Here is a 14,165-nt window from a genome sequence, read left to right on the forward strand (position 1 = left end):
ACTTCGTTGCAGTGTTAATGTAAGCCTACTTGTGACATTAATACAGACTTATTATTACTTCCTATAGAAGTCAACGGAAGTGAATATTGGGCGAGGCACCAAGGCTGCACCATCCTTATCCAGTTGGCTCATCGCTGGCTACGGACCAGCGGCTGCAAAATGGGATTAGAACGGATACTTTCGGGCGGTACTGTGCCGCAGTGGTTAGCACTGCTGCTTCACGGTGCTGAGGATGTAGGTTCGATCCCGGCCCCGGGTCACTGTACGTGTGGGGTTTGCACGTTTTTCCCCTGTCTGCGTGGGTCTCACCACCACAATCTATAGATGCGCAGGGTAGGTGGATTGGTCACGCTAAACTGTCACTTAATTGGGGGAAAAAAGACTTGGGTAGTCAGAAAGTTTATTTATGAAAGAACACGGATAGTTTCTGGATGGGCGACGCAGATAGGTTGGGACACAGGTCCCATTTTGTGCTGTAAAACTGTATCACATTTATTGACTATCACGAATTCCTTTTGAGCTGAATGGCTAGCCAGGTTATTTCAGAGGGCATTTAAGAGTCAGCCACATTCCCGTGAATCTGGAATCACGTGTCAGTCAGATCAGTTGAGGATGGCAGATTTCCTTTCCTAAACGGGATTAATGAACGAGAAAGACTTTTCGTAACGAAATAAATTCCGTTTCATAATTGCCATGTAATTGTTATGATTCCAGATTTAAAAAACTGACGATCAATTTCACTATTTTCCATTGTGCGATTCAATCCCGGATCCGAGAACTTTATTGGATTACTTTGCCATCGCCGCCCCTTGAACCATGTGATTCACGTTTGCCATTGTAAATGTTACCCTGCGCCGCAGGTTGTATTCAGGTCCAATTGTGTACGGTAGATAGAGTGTACCCTAATAGACGTTATGCAACCTGGTGCCAATGGGTTACATTTTGACTCTGATCATCTGGACAGTATAGAGAAAAGTACATTAATGCGGATGCTGGAATCTGAAACGAAAGGGAAAATGCTGGAAACTCTCAGCAGTCTGGCAGAGCTTTGACAAAGAGTCATCGGTATCGAAACGTTTGCTGTTTTCTCTCCCTACCGGTGCTGCCAGACTTGCTGAGATTTTCCAGCATTTTCCCTTTCGCATCTGGACAGTATACCGAGTTGAAATTTCGTTTTGCATGTCGCCCAGTTATTCTTTCCAGCCAATTTCCCCAAAAGATGGCCCTGACCCTGTTTCAGTCCATTCTTAATCCTGGCATATAAACGTGCTTGTTGTGGGGTGGGTTTTATGTTTCACATATTTGACTAAAATTCATAGTGGTGCTTTGATGCAATCGATGCCCAGTTGCCCACGGCGGCATTTATGTCAAGTGCATGCCCACCTGATGAGTATTGACCCCTTTTCACGAGTTCTATTGAAGGCAAGGCACCTGAATCTCGGACGGCTTTGTAACTGGTAGCTGTGACTATCATGATCATCTAGAATGTTCGTCTAATGCGCATTTTTACCGATGTCCGTACTCGTGACCAATGATCGCAACGCTTTCTTATTTGGACAGACAGAATATCGCCCGTGCTCACCCACTCAGCATGCATACTTTGCTCTCATGCTGAAATCTGTGCCCTATTGCATGACAGTACTCACCATTTTCACCGGGTGTATATATTGGTTTGTCCGTCTGAATGAATATATAGCCCCTTTTTGACGAGAGCAGGATCGGAACTAATTTCCTTCCTGGGAACAGTTGCTTACATTCAGCAGCAAGGTATATATGCTTTTCTTTGCGTAACCAAATGTTGGTTTTCTTGATCCTGTCAGAAAGAGCCTATGGAGTTTCATAGGGTGGATGTCAGCAGTGCAAGATTCAGTTATTTCACTTATATACTTAATTAAGTCACAGCAAGCGCAACTTTGTTCACTTTGCAGGTCGGAGGGCTAAGCACAATACTTTTTGATAAAGCGCAAAACTTGTGCATTTTGATATCCAGAGAGATGTGCATGTACTCGAACAAGAAATACAAAAAGTTAACATTCAGGCACAACAAGTTACTGAGAAATTGAATTTCTTTATTGAGGGGATTTGAGTTAAGTATGCTAAGTATATATGTTTTTTGATATCTTGCTATAATTGTACTGAGCTTTGGGAGGACAGCACGTGTAGCATAGTGCACATTTCTAATCTCCATATTTGAAAAAGGATACAATGAATTGGAGGCAGTTAGATTTTTCAGATTGGCCCTGGAATGAGGTTATTTTGAGAGGCTGTGTAAATTAGATGATATTCTCTACCATTTAGAAGGATGAGTGTTGATCTCATTGAAATATTGAACATAATGAAGTGGATTGATGAGGTGAGCACTGAGTGGTTGTATCACCTGACCTGAGAACTGAGAACACGGGGGTGGGGGCCACTTCAGGAGACGGATTTGGGGGGGGGGGGGGGGGGGGTGCGGTTAGGGTCTCACCATAAAAGTAAAACCATTTAGGACTGAGATTAGGTCAATTTGTTTCGCGTTAATATTTCAAATACTTCACCTGACTGGATCAGGGATGCTCATCATTGAATATATTTGAGGCTGAGATAGACTGATATTGGATCGCAGGGATTGGAATTGAAGCCAAAGATTAGTCGTGATCATATTGAATGGCTGAGTAGGCTTGACCATCGCGTACTCCAATTTCTTATGCTCACATATTTTTAGCAGGCCACACATACTGGACTGCAATAATTTTCGGGAACTATTAACATGTTGTTCAGGTAACCGTTTACTTGTTGTTTGCTTACTGTGTCGAAATCCCCGAGGTATCATGTCGCAATTTTAAGTGCGTATTTTTTCTGATCAGTGCGATGGATAGTTTTCTGTTAGATGTGCACTTTCCAACCCACGTTGCCTTCTTTATTTACAATGGCCCAGAATTTGCAGTCAGCAGTGAAGTGGTGCTGTTCACCGCTGACCTCCAACCAAACAACCCCGCCAAGCCCAAAGATATCTCAGGCTTGAATTTACTCTTTCCCAATGTCATCTTCAATCTGGCATCAGGTCGAGAGGATCGCAAAGCGTTCAACAAAATGATGTCATCAAATATGTAAAGCGACTAATTAGATTGAAGTATTCTAACAGACAGTAAAGCAGGAACCTAATTTTTCACTTTGAAATAAATTTCCAGAAGGCTATGTAAATGATTGAACATAATCCTCGACTAAGGTGGGAGTTGAAGCGTCGCAAATCGATATTTTAAATTTAAGACTTTAAAATATGTGAGATTTCAACTATAATGGATGAATGTTGGCATTCCAGAAAAATAACATCATTTTTCTCAGGACCAGTGAAGTTGTTTTGCAATAACTACGAATTTGATATACAGTTCGAAAGAAAGTATTGCATTTTCAATTTTAAGATTGGGGCAGCACGGTAGCATGGTGGTTAGCATAAATGCTTCACAGCTCCAGGGTCCCAGGTTCGATTTCCGGCAGGGTCACTGTCTGTGCGGAGTCTGCACGTCGTCCCCGTGGGTTTCCTCCGGGTGCTCCGGTTTCCTCCCACAGTCCAAAGATGTGCGGGTTAGGTGGCTTGGCCAGGCTAAATTGCCCTTAGTGTCCTAAAAAATAAGGTTAATGGGGGTTGTTGGGTTACTGGTATAGGTTGGATACGTGGGCTTGAGTAGGGTGATCATTGCTCGGCCCAACATCGAGGGCCGAAGGGCCTGTTCTGTGCTGTACTATTCTAATTCTAATTCTACAAAGAAAAAAAAGATAGGTAGACTAATAGCATAAAAGCGATTTATTTTGTCAGATTATTGATTTCTACTTGATTGGAGTATGGGATACTCCAAAAGCTCAACGTATTGAAAAGAATGGAATCAGTGACAGTAGATTCTGATTTTTTGTGGTTTTATGCACGAAATCCATAGTTGATGTCAGTTGCTGCACATTGTCAGGGCAGTTAGTACCAGTCAGTGTCAACGCCAGCTTTCAGTTGGGGATAGTTGTGATGTATTGGTCAGTCAGAAAATTGATCAATGGCCAAGGACTAAATTCCTTGGTCAAAAGTATTTTTTTTCTGAATTGCAAAATCAACTTGAATTTAGCTCCTACTCCAGACAGACTACCCTTCAGTATTTGTAGTGAGATCTTTGGGCAACTGGTGCAGATGTAATATCAATTAATTTGCATTTATCCTGGGTGAACGCTATTTATTTTTGCTTTCAGGGCGGCACAGATTTAACGATAATATTCCAAATCGGTTAGAGTTCATGTTGCTGTCACCAGGGGCTCTCTGCTGGAAGGACAGCCGTTTCCTCCAGTCTCTGGACAAGAGCTGCCCCGACCAAAATGGCCACAGCAAGTCACAAGAGGAGCAATCGGTGCAAGGACCATTGGCCATGCAGCCTGGTTAGGCCACCGAGGCAGAGTATCAGAGTATTTAGGGCAGCACGGTAGCATTGTGGTCAGCACATTTGCTTCACAGCTCCAGGGTCCCAGGTTCGGTTCCCGGCTTGGGTCACTGTCTGTACGTAGTCTGTACATTCTCCCCATGTGTGCGTGGGTTTCCTCCGGATGCTCCGGTTTCCTCCCACAGTCCAAACATGTGCAGGTTAGGTGAATTGGCCATGCTAAATTGCCCTTAGTGTCCAAAATTGCCCTTAGTGTTGGGTGGGGTTACTGGGTTGTGGGGTTATGGGGATGGGGTGGAGGTGTGGACCTTGGGTAGGGTGCTCTTTCCAAGAGCCGGTGGATACTCGTTAGGCCAAATGGCCTCCTTCTGCACTGTAAATTCTATGTCTAGGTCTGCAGTGAATAAATATATAGTCCTGAGCCTTTCTCGGAGAAGTCCACTTTCTGTGTAAAAGTTTGCTTCATGGAAGAGCTAGGTATTAGTTTCCGTTTTGCAGTTTTGCTGATTGTCTGAAGACATTGTCATTCAGCTTTACATTGTATCTGGACACCTGTCCACCCATCGCAATTCCAGACTTGGTGAACGACAATAGACATTCATATTTATGTATACCATTGTTACTGGGACAGGAATCATCCAGACTGTGGATTGCAACACAGATATGTCAGCGGCTCTCCGAGTCACCAGGTTATCCCAACACATTAATCGAATTTCCACTGTGTTATTCGCATTGGCGTGCTAGTCTAAGCAGCATTGACATGGTATCAAACTGCTAATTTGCAATGCAGCTAAACTGTGCTTCGAAACAAAGGTCGCGCTAAAATAACGAAACGACAGGGTTGTTCACAGTTCACTTCAAGATGTGCGCCATGGTGGTAGTACTTACGATTATGTCTTTAATTTGATGGTATCCATTCCCTTCCGTTAGTACAAATTCAACGTCATCCGAAAACCTTGTGCTGGTGGTCAAATCGAATAAATAAACTCTCACATCGACAGTTGTGTCTACTCCGTCCAATTGAATGGCGACACTCTCTTTCACCCCAACGTGAATGATATTGGGGGCACTTATTAAGTAGCTAGTGTGGGAGGCGGGGGGGGGGGGGAATGCAAAAGTAAAACAATTCTTTAGTCATGTGTCACATTGCAGTCGTCTTTGAAAAAGCGCATACATACCTAAATATGGCGGCCAAATGGCCATTGCTGTGTTGATCTTTATGGACAGTAAAAAGGAAAGGATGTAGTCACCATGAGGTTTGGTTACAAATTTATGGGTGTTGGGCGTCGCTGGCTGGGCCAGAATTGATTGCCCATCCCTACTTATCTTTGAATGTCTTGCTAGGCCATTTAAGAATCAATTACGTTGCTGTAGGTCTGGACTCACATGTAGGTTTTTGTTTTACTGAAATCAAGTTTCAAAAAACAAAGAACAAAAAAAAGTACAGCACATAAATAGGTACTTCCGCCCTCCAAGTCTGTGCCGACCATGCTGCCCGTCTAAACTAAAGTCTTTTGCACTTCCTGGGTCCGTATCCCTCTATTCCCATCCTATTTATGTATTTGTCAAGATGCTCCTTAAACGTCACTACCGTCCATGCTTCCACCACCACTTCCGGCAGCGAGTTCCAGGCACGCTCTACCCGCTGTGTAAAAAATGAGCCTCAAAAATCTCATCTAAACCTTGCCCCTCGCACGTTAAACCTATGCCCCCTAGTAATTGACCCCTCTACACTGGGAAAAAGTCTCTGACTATCCACTCTGTCAATGACCCTCATAATTTTGTAGAGCTCTATCAGGTCGCCCCCAACCTACGTCGTTCCAGTGAGAACAATCTTTATTCAATCTCTCATCATATCTAATGCCCACCAGGCAACGTCATGGTAAATCTCTTCTGTACCCTCTCTAAAGCCTCCACATCCTTCTGGTCGTGTGGCGACCAGAATTGAACACGATACTCCGTGTGGCCTAACTAAGGTTCAATACAGCTGCAACATGACATGCCAATGTCTATACTCAATGCCCCGGTCAATGAAGGCAAGGATGCTGTATACCTTCTTGACTACCTTCTCCACCTGTGTTGCCCCTTTCAGTGACCTGTGAACCGTACACCTAGATCTCTATGACTGTCAATACTGTTTAGGGTCATACCATCCACTGTATATTCTCTACCGGTATTAGACCTTCCAAAATGCATTACCTCACATTTGTGCGGATTAAACTCCATGTGCCATCTCTGCACCCAAGACTCCAAACGATCTAAATCCTGCTGTATCCTCTGACAGTCCTCATCGTTATCTGCAATTCCACCAACGTTTGTGTCGACTGGAAACTTACTAATCAAACCAGTTACGTATTCCTCCAAATCATTTATATATACTACGAACAGCAAAGGTCCCAGCACTGATCCCTGCGGAATGCCACTAATAGCAGAAATACGCCCTTCCATTGCTACACTCTGCCTTCAATGACTTAGCCAGCTCTGTATTCATCTTGCCAGCTCATCTCTGATCCAGTGTGACTTCACCTTTTATACCAGTCTGCCATGAGGGACCATGTCAAAGGCCTTACTGAAGTCTACAGACATCATCCACTGCCCTACCTGCATCAATCATCTTTGTGACCTCCTCGAAAAACTATCAAGTTAGTGAGACACGACCTCCCCTTCACAAAGCCGTGCTGCCTCTCGCTAATATGTCCACGCTTCCAAATGGGAGTAGATCCTGTCTCGAAGAATTCCCCTCCAGTAATTTCCCTACCACTGCTGTAAGGCTCACCGGCCTGTAGTTCGCTAAATTATCCTTGTTAGTCTTCTAAAACAAAGGAACAATATTGCTATTCTCCAGTCCTGCGAGACATCACCTAAAGGCAGTGAGGATCCAAAGATTTCTGTCAAGGCGTCAGCAATTTCCTCTCTAGCCTCCTTCAGTAGTCTGGGGTAGATGCCATCAGGCCCTGGGGCTTTAATATTTTTCAAGACGCACGTCTTCTTTTTGGATCTCAATGTGATCCAGGCAATCTACACACCCTTCTCCAGACTGAACGTCCACCAATTCCTTCTCTTTTTCACCACCTGCGGTGATAGAATTCGAAGTAAGAAGGCAGTGACAATACCACTAGCCTATCACATACCCCTGTGCATGCTCAACATCACTAAGGTTGCCTCTGTGCCCTATTTCTATAGAACCCGCAAGCTGGCTGCAGGTAATGTTTGGATACAATGAAAGCCTCTATGAGTCTTACATGAACACTGGAACGACTCAGAAGGCCTGGTAGCATCCGTGGAATGAGGAGGAGAATGAAGATTTCAGGTCAATGATTAAACAGCCATTCTTGTATTGCTGACTGAGGCATAGATTCGGTGCGAAAACGATGGTTGGAATAGTCCACACCTCCTGCTCACCTCATCCTGCTTCTAGCCCGTTCCCAGCGGAGCGAATATCCAGACAAGATTGACTTTGCAAAGAGGAAGAGCTTTGCCATATATCAACAATGTTGACAAGAGTGGCTAATCATATGAAGCAAACGCAGTCAATCAGACTGCTCATTCCGAATATACTGAAGTCAAATTCTCCACACGACCCGAAATTAAGGAACAGGCTAATGATTAACTTGTTTGGATGTTCAAACTGTTAAATGTAAAGGTAAGCAATTACATCGTTCTGACAGAAATACATCTACTCACTTGGTGTCATCTAGTTTACAAATCATATTAGATAAAGGACAACTTGAGATCATAAAATCAAATGCACCGCCTGGAATATAGTTTCATATCTGCATTGTGTAACTTCGTCAACGGCTGCATGTTTCCCTGGTCATGGCACAAGGCAGATTTCTTTGAGATTAATAGAGGGCTATTCCTGCTTCAAAGTATTATCCTTGTCCAGCTTGGTGGTTCTATAGAAATAGTGCACAGAGGAAGCAGATATATTCCTGCTGGTTGCTGAGCTACCGTGCATTATTTAACGTCAGTAAGGTCACTTGGAGGGAATACTGCTCTCACCTGAAACCAACACACTTAAACTCGCATGCACACAAACACTCTCAGGCACGTAGATATGTCTACATTCAGACAAACTCCGACTCTCTCCTTCATACAAGGCGTGCTCTCTCTCTCTCTCTCGCCCACACACTCAAATACAGACACATACAGCACACAAACATTCTCAGCCGACGCACGCACATGTAAAACATGGAAAATAGGAGCAGGACTATGCCGTTCCGTCGTTCGAGCCTGCTCCACCATTCATTATGATTATGGCTGACCATCCAACTCAATAGCTGAATCCCGACTTCTCCCATATCCTTTGATCCCTTTAGCTGATGAGTCTCATGTAGCTGCTTCTTTAAAACATACAATGCTTTGGTCTCAACTACTTCCTGTGGCAGCGAATTACACAGGCCGACTCTCCTAGTGAAGTAATAAATGGTTTACCGCGTATCCTCAGAACTTGACTCCTGCTTCTGGACTCTCCCACGATCGGCAACATCTTTCCTGCATCTCCCCAGTTTCATCATTTGAGAATGTTAATGCTTCTGAACTTCAGCAACTATAATCTTATTGACTCAACCTCTCCTCGTATGTCAGTCCAGCCACCCCAGAAATCAGACTGGTTAACCCTCGCTGCACTCCCTCTGGAGCAAGAATATCCTTCCTCAGAAAAGCATACAGACTACACACAATATTCCAGGTGTAGTTTCACCAAGGCCCTGTATAATTGCCACATTCATCCCTGCTCATGCATTCGAACCCTCTAGGCATGAAGGTCAACATACCATTTGTCTTCTTTACCGCCTGCTAGACTTGCATGCGTACCTTCAGCGACTGGTGTACGAAGATACCCAGGTCTTGTTGCACATTCTCCACTCTTAGTTAATAGCTATTATATAATAATCTACCTCCCTGTTTTTGCTACCTAAGTGGATAATCTCACCTTTATCCACATTATACTGCATCTGCTATGTATTTTGCCACTCACCCAATTTGTCCAAATCACACTGAAGCAACTCTGCATCCCCCTCACAAATCACCCTGTCCCCAGCTTTGTATCATTTGCAAATTTGAACATATTATAATTAGTTCACTCATCTAAATCCTTAATGTACATTCTGAATGCATTGTGAGGTTATTTATGAAGGCCTGTCTTCTCAACCTTGCCTCACGCCTGCAGTGAGGTGATCGTCAGATTAAATCACCGCCAGTCAGCTCTCCCTTCAAAGGGGAAAACAGCCGATGATCATCTGGGACTATGGCAACTTTCACCTTTCCCTATATTGTGAATATCGGTGGGCCTAGCGTCGGTCCCTGCAGCCCCACTAGGCACTGTCTGTCATTCCAACAAATACCGATGTATTCTTACACTTTGTCTCCAACCAGTTTTATATACATCGCAATAAATCACAGCCAACCGCATGCGCTTTAATTTTACACATTATTCTCTTATGTGGGGCATTGTTCAAAGTATTCTGAAAGTCCTATATTAAGCCACGTCCACTGATTGCCCCTCACCAACTCTACGAGTTACATCCTCGAAGAATTCCAGTAGATTTGAAAACCATGACTTTCCTTTCATAAATTCATGGTGACTCTCCGATTCTGCCACTGTTCTCCAAATGCTCTGCTATTAAATATTTTAGAATGGACTCTAGCATTTCCCACTACCAACGTGGTTTATAATTCCGTTTTCTCTATATCTCCATTTTAAATAGAGGGGTTACTGTGGCTACCCTCCAATCTTTTGGAACAGTTCGGCAGTCTATAGAATCTTGGAAGATGACCACCAACTGCTCCAGTATTTCTAGCTGGACTTCCTTAAGTTCTGTGAGATGCACATTATTAGACCCGGGGGATTTTTGGCCTTCAATCCCATCAATTTTCCCCACACCATTTCCCTGCTATAACGGATTTAATTCAGGTCCTCTCATTCAATTCCCGTACAGTCCTCCCCGAAACAGGTGCCGGAATGTGGCGACGAGGGGCTTTTCGTAGTAACTTCACTGAACCCTACTTGTGACAATGAGCGATTATTATTATTATTATGATTATTATTATTCACTAACCTCTGTTCACCAACATTTCTGGCGTGTTATTTATGCCCTCTTTTGTGAAGCCAACAACAAAGTATGTATTTGGATGGTCAGCCATTTCTTTATCCCCATTGTAAATCCGCTGGTTCTGACTTTGGCTTCAGTCATATTTCTTCTTTTTGTATACTGATGGAAACTTTTGCGGTCAGTTTTTATGTTCCCCACAAGCTTACGTTTGAACTCAATTGTCCTCTTATTAATTATTCCTTTGGTCCTCCTCTGCTGAATTCTAAAGCGCACCCAATCCTTGGCCTTTGTTTTCTCTTGTCAACTTGTATCGTTCTTCCTTGGACGTAATGCACAACTTACCAACTTTTCTTTTGCACTAAGTAGGAACAAATAATTATTGCAGTTCACACATGCCCTCTTGGAATCTTTGCTATTGCCTATTCACTCTCACCCTTTGTAGTAACTTTTCCCAATTCGTCACAGCCACCTCACGCCTCATACCACCAAAGCGCCTTTATTTTGATTCAGGACGTAGCCTCAGAATCAAAGAAGTTACTCTCCATCCTGATGAAAAATTCGACCATTTTATAGTCGCTCAGCCCCAAGTAGTCTCGCCAATTATTCATTTCTCATTACAGGATATCCAGTCCAGGATGGCCTATTCTTTTGTTGGTTCGTCAACGTATTGGTCCAAAAAAAACATCTCGAATATGCCCCTGGAATTCTTCCTGTATGGTATTGTTACTAATTTGATGAATCCAATTTATATGCAGATGAAACTCACCCATAATTCCTTTATTTATTTATTTTGTATTGAAGGTTATCTTACTCCTGCATACACACACCAACGCATACGAACACAGAATCACACACACAGACCACATAAATACTCATGCACACACGTATTCTCAATCGCGTGCGCATACACATAAACATACACCTACACAGAGGAGCAAATGTATTCCTCGGGTAATGAATGTACTGTAATGTTTGGAAAGAAAATTTTAGATAGACTGAAGCGCTCACATTTTCTTGCAGATAGCATACACGTCGGTATTTAAAAAAATAATTGGAGGACAGGGCCTCCCGACACATGTAGCTAACGCACGAAATACAAAGACTATTATGATGTAAGAAACGTGGCAACCAATATCCACGCAATGTCCCACAATGAGCAACCGCATAAATTACCTTCTGTTACATTCCTCCATTCTTTTGGACTGTTTTCCGATTTAGACGGATGAATACTGGCCGGGGCACCGGAAAAAGCTCCACTTCCCGTCGGAATGTGCGTCGCGGATGCTTTACATCTAGCCGAGAGTGAAACCCGTGTGACTATTTCCGCCTGGGACGCCACTGATTCACGCATGAAACCGTCACCAATCCTTCTGAAAACATGCATTTCAGTTGCCGTAGAATTCATTCAGCCGCACTCTTTTTTTAATGATTGGAAGGGAGAAAACTATCTGCATTAACGTTACTTTCAATATTGTGTGCTTCGACCAACTGTGAACCACTCACGTGACACAGTATACTTACGATGGTGCTTGTTCAGCAGCAGGTATTAGCGCAGAGAACCACAGGAGGAAGACCAAAGGCTCCATTATTAGAAAAGTCAGCCCACTGCCTGAGGGCTGATACCAGTCGAGACACAACCTCACTGCGCTGTGGGGAAATCCCTAGGGACGTTTTCTAGATATGTCTAGGTAATAATATTGATTTTAAAGTTACTTATTTACATTGATGGACATTTTGGTGGAAGTGCGTGCGCACCGTGGGGTGCACATTTTCTCCCTGTACTGAGTGCAGGATTTTCCCCGGAGCTTCCGCCAGAAAAATAAAGAAGTTGTTTCGTCCTCAGCGATTATAGTTTTAATTGGGTAAAGGAGCAAACGGATCTAGGGGTATGCCAGTCATTAAGAGAAGCCATGCAGGACAATAAAGCCATGACGAGTAAACAAATCATTCTGTACGGGTACAACTGAAAAACAAGGAAGGCCAGTTAAAATTCTATCAAACCTTTCAAGTCGGACCACACTCGAACATCGTGCTGGATTGTGGCCTCCAATATATGTGTGCGTGCATGGATGGATGGAGAGCCAGTTTGATAAATAGACAATCAGGCAGATAGATTGACAGATATGTAGATGGATAGATAGATGGATAGATGGATAGATAGGGGAACTGGAATAGTTTCCAAGAGAAATCACAAATTTTATGCCATAATTGGGAGCTTAAAGTCATTACAAATCATTTTAAACATTTATGGGACATAGCCGTCGCTGGCTTGGCAAACATTTATTGCCAATCGCGAGTTGTCCTTGGGAATGTGGGGCTGCATTCTTGAACCTCTGCAAATCCTGTGGTGTATGTACACCCACGCTGCTGTTAGGGAGTGAGTTCCAGGATTGTGACCAGTGAAGGTGGCAGCTTCAGTGGCAGCCGTGTGTACCACCTGAAAGATGCACTGCAGCAACTCACCAAGATACCTTAGGCAGCACCTTCCAAATCCACGACGACACCATCTAGAAGGACAAGAGCAGCAGATACCTGGGAACCCCACAACCTGGAGGATGCTCTCCAGGCCACTCACTATCCTGTCTTGGAAATATATTGCTGCTCCTTCGCTCTTGCTGGGGCGAATCCTGGAACTCCATCTCTAACCGTACAGTGGATGGGTTTCAGCTCAAGTACAGCAACGGTTTAAGATGGCAACTCACCACCACCATGAAGGGCAACTAGGGATGGGCAATAAATGCTGGCCTAACCAGCGACGCCGACATCCCATAACAATTTATTTGAGAATTATGGCTGGTCCAGATCTGTTTCTGGTCATTGGTAACCTTTGGGTGTTTTTCATTGAATCAAATCATAGAATCATAGTGTATAAGGTAACCACTAGGCCCATAGTGTCTGCACCAACTCTTTCAAAGAACACCCTACTAGGCCCACAGCATCTCTGTAACCCCACCTAAAGTTTTGAACAAGAATTCATCCCGGAATAAAACTGCCAGGTGACGTATTTGGCCGTTTACCCGATTTCTGTGTCTTGAGTCTTGCTGTGCCCAAATATCTCCCTATCAGAACAGTGATGGTACTTCAGTAGTCGTGAATGGGATGACAAACGCTTGGAGAGGCGCTGATATCGCGCGAAAGTTGGCAATTAAAGCAACCCAACTATTTGAGCTCCCTCATTCCCACAGGGAAGTGTCACCAGCCCTCGCCAGCCGAAGAAATTTGAGTAGACAGTGAGGAAACCGTTATACTTAAACATTAATGGTTTTAATTTGCGCATGTCAAGTTGCAATTATTAGATTTGTTTTTCTTAGCTCATGCTTCGATTCAACTTGAACAGCAAAACACCGAGAATGTAGAGTGGTTGCAACATTATGTATTCACAAGGAGAAGCTAATTTCACAGCGTGAATGCAAGCGGTCGGCTGTTCTTGGGTTCGAGGTTGAGTGGCGTTAATAAGTAACCGGGTACTTGCAGAAATAACATAAATCCCTGCCAGTGTGCTAGATAAACGGCCACTTCATCAATCATTATACGTAATGTCAATGGCAAACTAGGTACTAGTCTGGTGAAAATCAAATGTTCACGAACACAGCAGCACAGGTTTGTCATGGCAGTAGTGCCAACCTAAGACGCAGATTTCGGTCTGTGTTCTTTCCGGACAACCTCCTCGTCAGTTCGAGTCAGTTAATCTTTCTGATGAATAAATGTGCGACAC

The 14,165-nt window shown here is 43.7% G+C and overlaps 1 protein-coding gene across 2 annotated transcripts in view; it reads right to left on the reverse strand.

Moving 5' to 3' along the window:
• Window positions 1-12,136, reverse strand: part of LOC119976039 (complement C4-like) — a 105,599-nt gene extending 93,463 nt beyond the window's left edge. For both annotated transcript variants that reach the window (XM_038816145.1, XM_038816144.1), the window contains exons 1-3: window positions 11,972-12,136; window positions 5,286-5,478; window positions 1,647-1,827 (exon numbers count right to left, since the gene is read on the reverse strand). In XM_038816145.1, the coding sequence (XP_038672073.1) occupies window positions 1,647-1,827; window positions 5,286-5,478; window positions 11,972-12,036 (439 nt within the window). In that variant the 5' untranslated portion in view covers window positions 12,037-12,136. The remainder of the gene's footprint in view (window positions 1-1,646; window positions 1,828-5,285; window positions 5,479-11,971) is intronic.
• Window positions 12,137-14,165: the final 2,029 nt, after the last annotated feature.

This window comes from Scyliorhinus canicula, chromosome 13 (assembly GCF_902713615.1).
Source record: "Scyliorhinus canicula chromosome 13, sScyCan1.1, whole genome shotgun sequence".
NCBI classification, from domain to species: Eukaryota; Metazoa; Chordata; class Chondrichthyes; order Carcharhiniformes; family Scyliorhinidae; genus Scyliorhinus; species Scyliorhinus canicula.